The sequence below is a fragment of the Numenius arquata genome, chromosome 2 (assembly GCF_964106895.1).
Source record: "Numenius arquata chromosome 2, bNumArq3.hap1.1, whole genome shotgun sequence".
Taxonomy (NCBI): Eukaryota; Metazoa; Chordata; class Aves; order Charadriiformes; family Scolopacidae; genus Numenius; species Numenius arquata.
In genome coordinates this window covers 132,790,719-132,803,857 of record NC_133577.1, presented here as the reverse complement: position 1 = coordinate 132,803,857, position 13,139 = coordinate 132,790,719, and the positions used below count along the sequence as shown (strand labels likewise).

General features: G+C 60.3%; 2 protein-coding genes across 2 annotated transcripts; both read right to left on the bottom strand.

Annotated features, from left to right (window-relative positions):
- Positions 1–32: 32 nt before the first annotated feature.
- LOC141479283 (acrosin-like) lies at positions 33–2,388 on the bottom strand. Its single transcript, XM_074168379.1, has 5 exons — positions 2,171–2,388; positions 1,662–1,865; positions 1,308–1,573; positions 880–1,025; positions 33–567 (listed from the first exon to the last, which is right to left on the bottom strand). Exons 1-5 carry the CDS (start codon positions 2,239–2,241, stop codon positions 220–222), a joined length of 1,035 nt encoding a protein of 344 aa, XP_074024480.1. The 5' UTR covers positions 2,242–2,388; the 3' UTR covers positions 33–219.
- A 645-nt stretch (positions 2,389–3,033) lies between these two features.
- Positions 3,034–8,439, bottom strand: ARSA (arylsulfatase A). The gene is made up of 8 exons (XM_074167840.1): positions 8,210–8,439; positions 7,652–7,892; positions 6,985–7,203; positions 6,362–6,531; positions 5,787–5,911; positions 5,487–5,614; positions 4,977–5,079; positions 3,034–4,863 (listed from the first exon to the last, which is right to left on the bottom strand). The coding sequence occupies exons 1-8, from the start codon at positions 8,437–8,439 to the stop codon at positions 4,562–4,564; spliced, it is 1,518 nt and encodes a 505-aa protein (XP_074023941.1). The 3' UTR covers positions 3,034–4,561.
- Positions 8,440–13,139: the final 4,700 nt, after the last annotated feature.

Sequence of the window (13,139 nt, the reverse complement as noted above, 5' to 3'; positions counted from 1 at the left end):
TCCACAGACTGAATTGGACTGAAGCATGGTTAGCTGTGAACATCAGTAACTTTATTTCAACAACCAAGTCAACATCAGCATCTGCGTGCGCTCAGAGGAGCGTGGCAGGACAGAGCAGGCCTTGGGCACTGAGGCTGCCTTTGGACCAGCAGGCATGGCCCCAAGAGGAGATGGTCGTGGGACACTGCAGCCTGTGCTGGATCCTCTTCATCCTGCTACTCAAACGTTTTTCCCCCTGAGGGCCTGCAGGAGCTCCTGCAGCACATTAAAGAATTGCTCCAGCTTCGGGCGTGAAAATGGACATGGTGAAAACTGGCTCGATTGTGTTGGGATTGGCCTTGGGGTTTGAGAAGGAGCGTAAGTGAAGGGCACATGTTGTGTTGGAGTAGCCGTTGCTGCTGGACGCAGCCCCATCTGGACCAGGATCCAGTCGTAGAAGTGCTGTGTGGAGGTGTAGACCCCGGGCTGTTTGGCTCTGGCGCAGCCTTTCCCCCAGCTGGTCACCCCAACCAACCAGAAATAATCCGCAGTTGTGTCTTTGCACACCAGGGGACCACCGCTGTCCCCCTGCAGCAGAGGAGAGAGGATGGAGGTGTGTTGGTGGCCACCGTCAGCACTACGGGGGCTCCTGGATGTGTGGAAGAAGGATGTTCTGGGACTGGGATCTGGACCTATGGCTGCCAAGAGCAGGGATGGGCTTTCTGGGCAGAGTCCCGCCCTCTGGGACCAGGGGAGACACTGGGCAAGGACCTGCCTCTGGGGAAGGGGAGGCGAGCCCCAGCAGCGGTGGGGAGCCCATCAGAGCCCGTGCCAGGGTGTGTGTGGCGGCGGTGACAGGGCTGCTGTGCTGCTGGGTCCGGGCTGGGGGCACCCTCCTACCTGGCAGGTGTCGATGATCCCGTACGCGTAGCCAGCACACAGGTTGTTGCTGTGGATGGCCCCTGCGTACCACCGGCTGCTGTTACAGAGGTGGGTGTTGAGGAGGTGGACCGGGGCCTCCTGCAGGACATCAGGTCGTCTGGAACCTGTCAGCACAGAAAGCAATTAACCCCAGCAGCTCGTTGCCAGTTCTCCCCCCTCTCCCCGCCTGGTGAGCCCCTTCCCCAGGGCTCAGCTTTGCACCCGGGAGGCCTTGGGTCGGTGCTTCCCTTTGGTCTCGTGCTGGGCAATGGGCCGGGTCCATCTCCCGATGGGCACGCGTCTCCACAGCCCGACTTTGGCCTTCGCCCCTGCTCTCGGGAAGCCCAGCCCGTCTCCCCAGCGAGCCAAGCTTGCCCTCGGGACACCAGCACTTTTGGGGAACTCACTTCTTGCATTCGTGGCGCCCCAACCACTGACGTAGCAGTTTTTCAGCTCCGACACCCTCAGCGAGGCGTCGGGCACGCAGGCCAGCTGTACGTAGTAGCTGCACTGGACTGGGTGGTCCAGTTCCAGCAAGGCGATGTCGTTCAGCTGCGAGATATTGTTATAGTGCTCGTGTATCAGGAGCCGCTGGATGTGGCGCACCTGGACCTCCGGGCCCATCTGAGACAGCCGGTTGGCCCCGATCACCACGCGCCACAGGAGTTCGGGCCTGGAAGGCAGATGGAGAGGGGTGAGAGGGAGCGGAGCCCCAGGCTGCAGCAGCCCAGCCCTTCCCTGCCCCAGACAGTGCCCCTCACCTGTTCTCCAGGAAGCAGTGGGCTGCTGTGAGGACCCACTGGGCGCTGATGAGGGACCCTCCGCAGATGTGCTGCACCACGCCGCCTTCCCAGACTATCTGGATGCTGACCATCCATGGCCAGGCCCCCGGCTGGGCGTCTGTGCCCCCCACGACGCGTGACGCACCGTAGCGATGAGCCAAGGGCCGGAGACCGCAGCTCGCTCTGTAACCAGCAACTCGTCACTCTCCTGCCCCGTGGCTCGCTGCTGCTCGGGCTCAAGGTCACCGACCCCCCTCCCCACAAGGCGCTGCAGGGCCAGGGGACCCCCAGGGCGAGCGCCTGCCCACTCCTGTTCCTGCTTTAGCCCCACAGAAGAGCTGTGCCAGCAGCCTGGAGGCTGTCCGGGATCTCAGGCTCCCCCCTGGCGCTGGGGAAGCTGTGGCGTGGCCACGGGGGATAAGCGGGCACCCTCCAGTGAACCCCGTAAGGGTTGCCCAAGCTGCCTCCCAGAGCCTCGGGCCGCTTACCCACAGTTGTCCCAGGTGCCCTGCACGGGCCGGCACAGGGCCAGCAGGACGAGGACCAGGAGCACATTCATGGTGCCAGTGGCACGTGGCAGATGCAGGAGCCGAGAGCTCGTTGTCACCAGCAGAGCAGCAGCCCGGGCAGTGCTGGCAGCGCCGGCAGCGCTCGCGGTGCCCTGGTTGCCAGGGCTGATGTCACAGAGCCCCTGGCTCCGAGTGCTGGGCAGGGGCCTATCAGGAGGAGGGGGGGGCAACATGGGGGGTTCCGAGCAGGAGGGGTGGCAGAAGCTGGGCTCAGACACCCCCGACAGGCCCCGCTGATCGCTCCGGTTGCGGGATGAGGGTGTGCAGCCCCATGGCCAGCGGCAGCGCCTGGCTCCAAGCCACCGCCTGCCGACAGCCCACAGGAAAACCAATGTGGCACCACAGCCCCTTGGGGAAGGTCCCTGCCGCCCTGCTCTGCAGCCCTTGGCCACCACGTCCTTCCCAAATCACACACCAGAGAGCAGAACTGTGGCCGCACGCACTCGGTTGGGTGCTGCAGAGCCCCTCTGGGGATGGCAGTGATGCGTGAGGCCAATAATTCAAGCACGGCCATGCTGTGTCCCCCGTCCCGCACAAAGCAGCGTCCCCTCCTGCTCTCGCTGTGTCAGCCATGGCAACACCCCCAGCAGTGCATGGGCAAAGAGATGCCACTTTAAGCTCTAGATAGAGACGGATGCTGCTGGTCAGCCGACCTGCCATTCTCCACAGCATTGGTAAATCCTTGTCATGATTTAACCCCCACCACTCAGCCACTCGGTTACCCCTTCTCTGTCCACAAGGGAGACGAGGGAGAAAAGGAGAGGAAAGGAAAAAAACCTCATGGGTTGAAATAAAGACAGTTTAATAGAATGAGATCGGAAAAATAACACAAAAAATAACAATAACCACCTGTCCTGGTTGGGCCACTGAAACCAACAACAGATGCTCTCCCCCAACTCTCTGTCCACGGAAAGAGGCGACCTTGGTTGTTATAGCAGTAAGTATAAGCAAGAGCCCCTCTGCATGCCGTTCCTTGGCATAAATTAAAAATAATCAGGTCTTATCTCTCTGGGAGTGAGCAGTGTCTCAGCAATATGCTGTTAACTTCAGACAGTTCAATTAGTTAGAAGAGCCTCAGCTGCAAAGTAAAATTAGTGAACAGAAAATTGGTTCTGGTTTACCTCAGACCAGGAGCCACCACCTGCTGAACTGGCACCATCCTGAGCTGTGATCAGGCATTCCCACCCCCTGGCCAACCCCCAGTTACCTACTGGGCATGTCTGTGGTATGGAATATTGCATTGGCCATTCCATTGCTCTATTCTTCTATGGAAAGCTAAAAAATAGTCCTTGATTAATGTAAACATCAAGGATCCCATCACACACAGGCAAGCTGCTGGTGTCTTTCTTGTTTGACTGAGCCCTGCACCTGATCACCTCAGTCCATCCCACCTTCTTCTTGAGAGTGATTCCAAACCTGGTGCTGTGTGGCCCCGCTCTCTACCCGCTGGGTGGTGGGTCCAGAGGCTGCCAGCAATGGTGAAGGGAACAGAGGCCCCAGGGACCCTGCACCTGGAAACACCCAGTGTCCAGGGCCAGCGCCAGGCGGGAGCACCGTGTGCGTGTGCCATTCGATAGCGAACGTGGAGCTGGACTTGCTCACGAGCAAGGGGGCAGAGATCCTTTCAGACATGTGGGTGGCACATGGTTGCAGCCCCCCTCGTTGATCAGACCCAGCATCCACAGACCTTACAAGTGGCCCCGGCTGCCAACCCCCGGCCACGTCTCCACCTCCCGGAGTCACGTGGAGGTGCTTGAGCATGCATTCCCTGAGCTGCTTCCTGCCCACGTGTGTCCCCTCTGCCCTCGCAGCACAAAGTCCTGCCTCTGAAGCTGCCAGGACCATCCATCCCCTCCTTCTCTTGCTGGGCTCCTGATGCCTGGCAAGGGATGGTGCTGCAGCTCCCAGCTCCGTTCCCACCCGGTGCACAGCGTGCCCCCAGCTGAACTGGGATCTCTGGACACTGGGACATGCCCTTTGCTTCATCTTGGTCATAGTTTGAAAGGAGCTGTTCTGGCTCTGGAGATGATGCCGTATTGTGGTCCCTCCCTGAATAAGCCAGGGTTTCCGCCAAGAGGCCTCATTTTGAACGTCCAACACAGTGCACAGGGTCCACTGACTCACACGCCTCACGAGCCTGGTCACCTCCCTGTCCCACAGTTTGCTGCCCCAGTTCTGCATTAGTCATAGCTCTCACTGAGCCAAAGACACAGGGTAGCTCCAAGGCTGAGCTCAGTTAGTTGGGGGTGTTGGGGGGGTTTGGGATAGGGTTCAGTGTGGAGCAACCACAGGGGACGGAGCAGCAGGAGGCTAGGAGCAGCGGCAGCAGGAGGGCTTAGGGGTGCAGTTGGGCGCGCAGCAGGGCTGCAGGGCAGGATCCCTGCCCTTCCTCATCTGGCTTTCCCCGAACTCCATGCGCTGTTCAAACAGCACTTTCTGCAGCTGGATCTCCTTCAGGACCTGCAGAATCTCCGGCCCCGCGCCGCTCTGCAGCAGGTCATAGTTCTCGGCCGGGTCTGATTCCAGGTCAAAGAGCAGCGGGGGCAAGTGAGGGGCCAGCGGGGTGAGCCCGTGGCAGGCCTGGTCTGGGGTTGTGTCACTGTGGAAGGAACCTGCAAAAGAAGCCCCCAGGGGTAGCACGGTTTCTCCTCTTTGAGCTTTGGACAGCAAAACCATATGGGACCTCACAAAGCTGCCCGAGCCGAGGAGAGGAGGCAGCACCAACCTTGTGTGTAGTAATGGGCCTTGTACTTCCCCAGCCTGACAGCGAAGGGGCCGTGCAGCGGATCGGGAGACGGCGGGTAGAAAAACATGGTCCGACGGGGACTCTATGGGAAGCAGCAGAGCCATGGTCACCTGTGCAGCCACCGGGCTGAAGAGAAGCCTGGAACAGGATCAGGCGGAGACTCCCGGGTGTCACATGGGAGCCCCAACACTACAGCCAGAACACGGCCAGAGAGAGAGGAAGCTGACGAGCAGCAGCACCCTGTTCGCTCCCTACTCACAGCCACAGGGGCTCTGCCCATCCTCTGCAGCTGTGGGGGTTTGGCCTGGCAACATGCTGCAGGTGTTAGAGCTGAGCAGCCTGGGAAGCTGCTCCCCCTGGCATGGGGAGCCCCATGGCATGACCCTACCAGCCAAAAGGTCCCAGCTCATGGATGTCCCCTGGCCCCCAGCTGGTTCGACTCTGCAGGCACTCAGCCTTCATGCAGCCAAACCAGCCTACAGGACTCACCTTCCCTGACCCAAACAGCACTGGACTCAGGTCATAGCCATCCAGGGCAACTTTGGGAAGAGCTGCTCCAGCCAGGGTAGCCAGGGTTGGCAGGACGTCCAGGGTGCTTGCCATCTCATGCGTCACTCCTGTCACCCACCACAGCAAGACACAAGGAAAGGTTCAAGCGCCTGATCCCACTCCCACCCCTGCCATCCTTGCTTCTCTCCCACCCTCTGCTTGTCCTGGGGCAGCCGGGTGGCTGTGACACCCCTGCCTTGGCACCGGCACGCAGAAGGCATGAGCAGTGCCAAGTCTCACCTGGAGCGATACGGCCTGGCCAATAAGCCACTGCTGGTTCCCGCATGCCACCTTCGTATGTTGTGCCCTTCCCACACTTCAGAAGGCCAGAGCTGCCCCCACGCGCCATCCGCATAGTGGAGGGGCTGTGAGAGAGAAGAACCACCTACCATCAGGTTCACGCTACCCCTTCCCTGATGCTGCCAACGGGGCCATGACAAGAGACATGGTGCCAGCGAGTCACACTGCCATCCTCCTCAGTCTGGTGAGGGAGGAGGTGTGGTGCAGGTGACGAAGACTGAAGCCACCCACACACAAAGGGAATGGGGGTACATTTGGGCTGCTGCATGCTCCTGGCCCGAACCCTGTGAGGTTTCTGCCCACAAAGAGGGGCACAGCTGAGTCACAGGAACATGGAGCAGATCACGCACTGTGTCCTCTCCAGAGCAGCATCCACCTCTTGCCTCACTTCAGGGTCTCACCTGGCAAAGCCACATCCCTTTTGCCCCAGTCAACCAATGCCCCATTCTGGTTCCCCCATGCCACAGAAGCAGAATCTTACCAGTGACAAAGTGCCCCCTGCTGAGCCCACTCACCCATTGTCAGAGGTGAAAAACACCAAGGTCGTGTTTGCAAGACCATTTTCCTCCAGCGCCTGCAGCAGCTGTCCCACTGAGCCATCGAACTCCAAGAGAGCATCACCAAACGGCCCCCGCCGCGACTGCCCCGCGTACTCCTGGCTCGCAAACTGGGGGTAGTGGGTATGCTGGAGACAGAGCAGAGCAGATTGCTGCGTGAACTCCCAGAGCTGCAGCTGGTTCCCAGTTCACCCAAGAACAGGGAGCACCCCAGCTAGGACATGGAGATATGTGACAATACCCAGGAGATGAGAAGTTCCCCAAGTTCAGAAGCACCTCTCAGAAATGGCAGAAAGGAGCTGAGCCCCAGGAGAGGATGTGGAGCCCCAGAGTGGGAGGGTTCCCAAGCTGGACTCCTGGCCCAGAGAAGCAGGCAAAGCTCCAGAAAGATGCAGCCCAAGAACATTATCAGAACAGCGCTGCTGTGAGACCTGGACCTTGGAACAGCAACTCCAGGTCATCCAGGAACAGGCAATCACTGCTCAGCACAGGCTGAAGAAGCTGAGATGCCTCCCTGCTCTCCCCAGAGGACAAGAGCTGCCCTCCCCACCCTCGGCCTGGAGCAGCCCCCCCCCTCCTACATGGGAGGCATAGTAGAGCAGGAAGGGGAGGCCTCGTCGGGCACAGTCAGCGATGAAGTCCCGGGAGAATTTGTTGTAGAGCGGCACCAGATGAGGGAAAGAGACCGGCTGCTGCACGATGCTCTGGTTCCAGAGCAGTGGGACGGGCACCATGCCTTGGTCACAAGTCCCAAAGCACTTGATGTCGGGTGGGAAGCAGGTGAGATTCTGGCAGGGGCCCTGGAGAGAACAAGCAGCACTTTGCCTTTTCCCTGTCTTGCATGACAGGGAGCAGAACAAAGTCTCCCAGAGGCCCACCACCAGGTCCTACAGACACCCTTGGGGCAGCCACTTCCAGAAGCCATGGGGTCCGTGCCCACCCTAGAACTGCGCATGGACCACGCTGCTCTAACATCATTTTCTCCTGGCAGCCATCCAGATGTTTCTTTGTAGCCCAGAAGCTGACCTTGACAAAGGACACGTGTCCCCACACACAACTGCCACCAACGTTCTGCAAAACTGCCCTGTCATCCACCAGCACCCACCTCTCGTGCTCGCGGCCCCCCACTCCCTTCTGCCCAGGCAAGCACTAACCCCGCCTCTCTATGTGCTTTCAAGGCAGCTTCATCTTTCAGTCATTGTCCCCAGCCAGACCCGGGCACCCTTCAGGGCGCGACAGGTCTCTCACCTGGTCGTGGGAGTAGGGCACTCCCAAGAAGTGGTCAAAGCCCTGGTGGATGGGCAGGAAGGAGCCATTAACCCCCAGGCCAAGGTGCCACTTGCCAACCATGGCTGTGGCATAGCCCTCAGCCTTCAGCACCTCTGCAATGGTGACCTCGGAGAGCGGCAGGCCTCCCCGCGAGTCGGGGTTGAATACACCGGGGTAAACCCCTGAGCGCATCTGGAAGCGGCCGGTCAGCAGGGCTGCCCTGCGGGCGAGAGTCGAGAGAGAGGAGACAGCCATCACGCTGGAGGCAGCGCGGTCACGGTGCTCGACCTCCTCAGCGGGTGCCCCGTTCCTCGGGGCCCGGCAGCGCGGCTCCCCAGTGTCACGGCTGCCACCTCCCCTGTCTGTGGGGACACCGCAGCCGGACCTTTGGGCCTCCTGGGACACGGCACCCCCGTTCCCGCCAGCGCTGCACCTCCCCAGCTGGGCGTCCAGCCCGGCCTCGAAGCTGCCGCCATTCCCGCCCCGGGGCCCCGCAGCAGCCGCCAGCCGGCGGGGCGGAAGCGGCGGGGGACGTACCGGGAGGGGCTGCACACCGGGGAGCTGCTGTAGAAGCTGGTGAAGCGCAGCCCGCGGGACGCCATCCGGTCCAGGTGCGGCGTGGCAGAAGAGGGGTGCCCGTAGCTCCCCAGGTCCCCGAACCCCAAGTCGTCCGCCAGCAACAGGACGAAGCTGGGGCGGGCGGCGGCGGCTCCGCGCAGGGCCAGCAGCGCGAGGGCCCACGGCAGGGCCCGGCCCCGCGGCCCCATGGCGCTGCCACCGGGGGAGGCCCCACGGCCCGCGATACGCGCGCTCAGCTCAGGCTGCAGCGCTGCCCTCCGCGCTCGGCCCGGCAGGACCCGTCCCGTCCAGGCAGGGCCGGCGGCTCCGGGACCGGCGGGGCCGAACGCGCCGCGGCCAGCTGATCCGCGCGGGGCGGTCACGTGACCCGCCGCCGCCGCGAAGCACGCCGGGAGCTGTAGTCCGCCGCCGGAGGCGCCGGTCGGGGCGGCCCCGGGCCCTTCCTGCCGCCGCCTCCCGCACCGCCCTGCCCGGCGCAGGCGGTCTCCGGGGACCCGGGCCCGTCCCCGGGTGCAGCGGTCGAAGGTGGTTTATTAACAACAGCGGTGGCCGGGTGGCCCGAGTGGCCGTCCCCTGCCTCCCTCCTGCGGTGGGCGCCAGCCGCCGCCAGGCCGGCTCAGGCCGCTGCTCCCGGGCTCCCGGCTTCTGGAAGAGCAAATGAAGCCGCTTCTCTCCAGATGTCCCCAGGGTGCAAAACCGCCTGGGACAGGCAGAGAGCGCGGCGCTGTTTGGGGCAGGCCGGGCTCTGGGGGGGCCCGAGCGCTTCTCAAGCAAAGCGTGTTTCCCTGCAGCAGTGTCCAGGCTCGGGGGCTGCTGGTTGTGCCTGACCACGTCCTGCAGATCAGCGGCTTCTAAGCAGAGCGAGGAAGGGGCAGTGGAAAGAGCAACAGCAGTTCTCTGGAGGAAGTGAGTGATAGGGAGGACAAGGAGGAAAAGGGGAGGTTCTGCAGCCCGGGAAGGCTGTACCTGTTGCTGTGTCTGGTTTTGCAAACTGGAGAAAGCTTGGAAGACAGGCACAGGATCGAGGGTGAAAGTCTTGAAGATCCAGTTTCTCCAAAATAAGAGTAAGGCAAGACCAGGGGTGATGTACAAGCACAGGCAGAGCACAGGCAGAGCGGTCTGGCATTAACCACACAGCAGATGTGGGGACTTTCAGCCCAAAGACAAAGCCGGAGTAAGGCTGGCTAATGTCCTTGCCTGGGTCTTCCTACATGGATGTGCCTGTGTTTTGCATCCAGCCAATGTGATCAATCTGCTCTGGGCTCTCCTGTTATTACTAGTCAGCATTTCTTAAGACCCATCCCATTTTTACAACCACTTTCTAATGTGCCAGTGAACTCTGCTCTCTGTTGCTCCCTGTCCTCCGTAGCTCGGTCTGTCCCCGTAGCAGCCCTCCTTCCCTGCGTGTCCAGCCCCAGGCCTCCTGACGGGCTGGCCGCTGGCAGGAGGAGGATGCTGGGGCTGCTGCTGTGCTCACTGACATCAATCCTTCAGGGCCAAGAGGCAGAGCAAAGGTGGCTGGTGCTGCAGCAGGAGGTGAAACTCCTGCATAATTCATGGAGCCCACTTCGCTCATCGGGCACTGCATCTTGCCCTGCAGTGCCTGGCCACAGGGATCAGGAGGTGGGAGCCACAACACTGAGAGGAGAGCAGAGGGGGCTCTGAGCTCGGGGAGTGGGGCAGAGTTTCAGAGACCAGAGAAGGAGCAGGACAGGAGGTGTGGGATCCTGGGCGCTGTGTGCAGGTTACTCAACTGAGCGCGGTGTGGTGTGACTGCCCCAGGCTGCATGAGGCACTGGTGGGCAGAGGTGGGACATGGGCATGAACGGTGTCCACGCAGCCAGGCATGGGAGGAGACTGTGGCAGAGCAGTGGGACCACACGCTGAGACACGTGTGATGGGCTGTGTGTGTGAGTGGCTCGTGAGCGTGTGGGGGGCTAACAGGCTGTATGTTTGTGTAGGTGCAACACTTTCTGTGGGTGCACACGTGTGCCTGTGTGTATGCCTGCGTGTGTGTGTGTGCATGGACGCGCATGTGTGCACACATGGACAAGTAAGTTTGCGTGTGCAGCCGTGCGAGGTGCAATCTTTGTGTGCAGCATCGCTGGGTGTGTGCTGTGAGCATGTGGGGGGATGTGGGAGCACACTGAGTGCATGCATGGGTGCCGTAGGGCGTGCGTGCACTGTGTGTGTTCTGTGTGCGCGTGTGTGTGAGCTCTGTGCATGCTGTATCCAGCCCATGGTCCTCCTAGAGCATGTCTCCTTGTGGAAGAGCTGGAGCTGAGTTGGGAGGACTCTCATTCCCAGGAGGTTTCTCCTGTCTCAGTCCAGTGGATCTGACTGCGGTTCCCATGTGCAGGTTCTAGAGACTCAGTTTATCTTCCAAAGAGCCAGACCACATGGAAGAACATAAACACACACCTCACGGACATGAGTGGCAAAGCAGATTGACAAGGGTAGAGCAGTACCTTTATCAGCAGCCACTTCACACAAAAAGCACAACCCAGCGCTTGTCTCTCTCTTCTGCTGATCAGGACTGATGTCCAGGAGTGAAACACACACAACACTCCCTAAATTCCAAGCACAGCATGTTCATGATTTCCTTAAATATTAACATGGGAATTACGTTCAATTAAAATCTGGGTCTGGATGTCAAGCTATTGGGACTGTTTAGCATGAGGAAGAGAAGGCTGAGGGGAGACCTCATCACTCTCTACAACTACTTGAAAGGACACTGTAGAGAGGTTGGTGCTGGTCTCTTGACACGGGTAGTTAATGACAGAACGAGAGGGAAAGGCTTCAAGCTCCAACAGGGTAGGTTTAGACTGAACATTAGGAAAGAATTTTTCACAGAAAGAGTGGTCGGGCATTGGAACAGGCTACCCAGGGAGGTGGTTGAGTCACCATCCCTGGATGTGTTTAAGAGACGTTTAGATGTGGTGTTGGGGGATATGGTGTAGGGGAGAACTTTGTAGTGTAGGGTAGATGGTTGGACTTGATGATCCCAAGGGTCTCTTCCAACCTGGACGATTCTATGATTCTATGATTCTATTTATCGTAGAATCATAGAATCTTTTTGGTTGGAAGGGACCTTTAAGATCACCGAGTCCAACCGTTAACCCAGCCCTGCCCAGTCACCACTGACCCATGTCCCTCAGCACCACATCTTTTAAATCCCTCCAGGGATGGTGACTCCACCATTGCCCTGGGCAGCCTCTTCCAAGGCTTCACAACCCTTTCGGTGAAGACATTTTTCCCAATATCCATCCTAAACCTCCCCTGGTGCAACTTGAGGCTGTTTCCTCTTGTCTCATGGCCTGTTACTTGGGAGAAGAAACCGACCCGCCCCGGCTCCACCCTCCTTTCAGGAAGTTGTAGAGAGCGAAGAGGTCTCCCCTCAGCCACCTCTCACATCAAATCCCCCTTAATTACATGTGAAATCTGGCTCTTCCCTATGGTACTGTAACTCCTGCCGGCTTCTCAGTCTGTTCGTTGTAGGCAGCGTGGCTCCAGCACAGGGTGGCCCCAGGCAGAGAGCCATCTCCTGGCACAGGGCTGGCCTCGCTGCAGCCCGCTGTGGTGGCCCCAGCGGCACTCACCGAGCTCTGCGGGCAGCTGTGGGGCTGTGCAGGGCCAGAGCCTTCCCCTCGGGCCAGGAAGGGGGGCACAGCATGGGGCAGGGCAGGTGGGATTCTGGGCTCCCAGTCACCTGCAAGTTTTCCTCTCTCGCCACACCACCTTGCTCTGCTCCTGTGAGCACCCTGCCCTCCCCACTCCCAGTGCCCCCCCAATCCTCAGTACCCCCCATGAGCATCCTGCCCTCCCCACTCCTGGTGCCCCCCCCAATACCCAGCCCACCAAATGCGCTCCAACAGGTGAGATGACGACCCAGGCACTAGTTTTGTGGAGCAAGGTGGGTGTTCAGCTTCTCTGGGGAGACCCACCTAGACATGAGGAGTGCCAAAGGCTGCATCCATCTGGGTGCGGGTATGGGGAAGGGCAAGGCTACTCTGTGGAAGCTTTGAGGGAAGAAAAACCCCTCCCGGAGCAAATGCACCCTCCACAGCCCTGGCTCTTGGCAGGAAAGACACCAGATCCTGCCCCGAGTCCCAGCAGCAAGAGGCATCACTCCATTCCCATGCCGCAGCCAGCCCCAGGTCCTCTCCTCTGCCCGGGTCTGCCCCATGGACACCACCCAGCGTTGCTGGAGAGGACAGCCCAGCCTAGAAGGGTCCGGGGCAGGGTCTGTGGAGGGTCTGGGCAGGCTGCTGCAGAGCCATGCAGTGCTCAGGCTGGCTCCACAGAGCATGGCCTGCCCCAGGCCACCCAGACACGAGGGGTGCCACCCAGATTCGTGGTGGCAGACCCCTTCACCCTACCATAGCCATCCCCATGTTGCTCTGCAGCCCAGGATAACACAGACAGGAAAAGGGCGAGAGTATCCATGTGGTTGCTCGTTACTGCGTGCTCCTTCAAGGCAAAGCTCGCCGGGAGCGTGGAAACGTGGCCGGGGGTTGGCAGCCGGGGCCACTTGTAAGGTCTGTGGATGCTGGGTCTGATCAACGAGGGGGGCTGCAACCACGTGCCACCCACATGTCTGAAAGGATCTCTGCCCCCTTGCTCGTGAGCAAGTCCAGCTCCACGTTCACCTGTCAGCTTCTCGCTCTGTTGGCTGTGGTCAGCGATGTCTCTTGTCACGCTCAGGAGTGTCCCAGGGTGGCTCTGAGCACCCTCCTCTCCCACCAGGCACATGTTCAGCCCTTTGGGTGACTCTCCCCCTTCATGCCCCACTCTCTGCCCACGGCCTCATCCTGCAGGTGCCAGGCATGGAAGTCCTTGCCTGGCTCCACAGACTGAATTGGACTGAAGCATGGTTAGCTGTGAACAT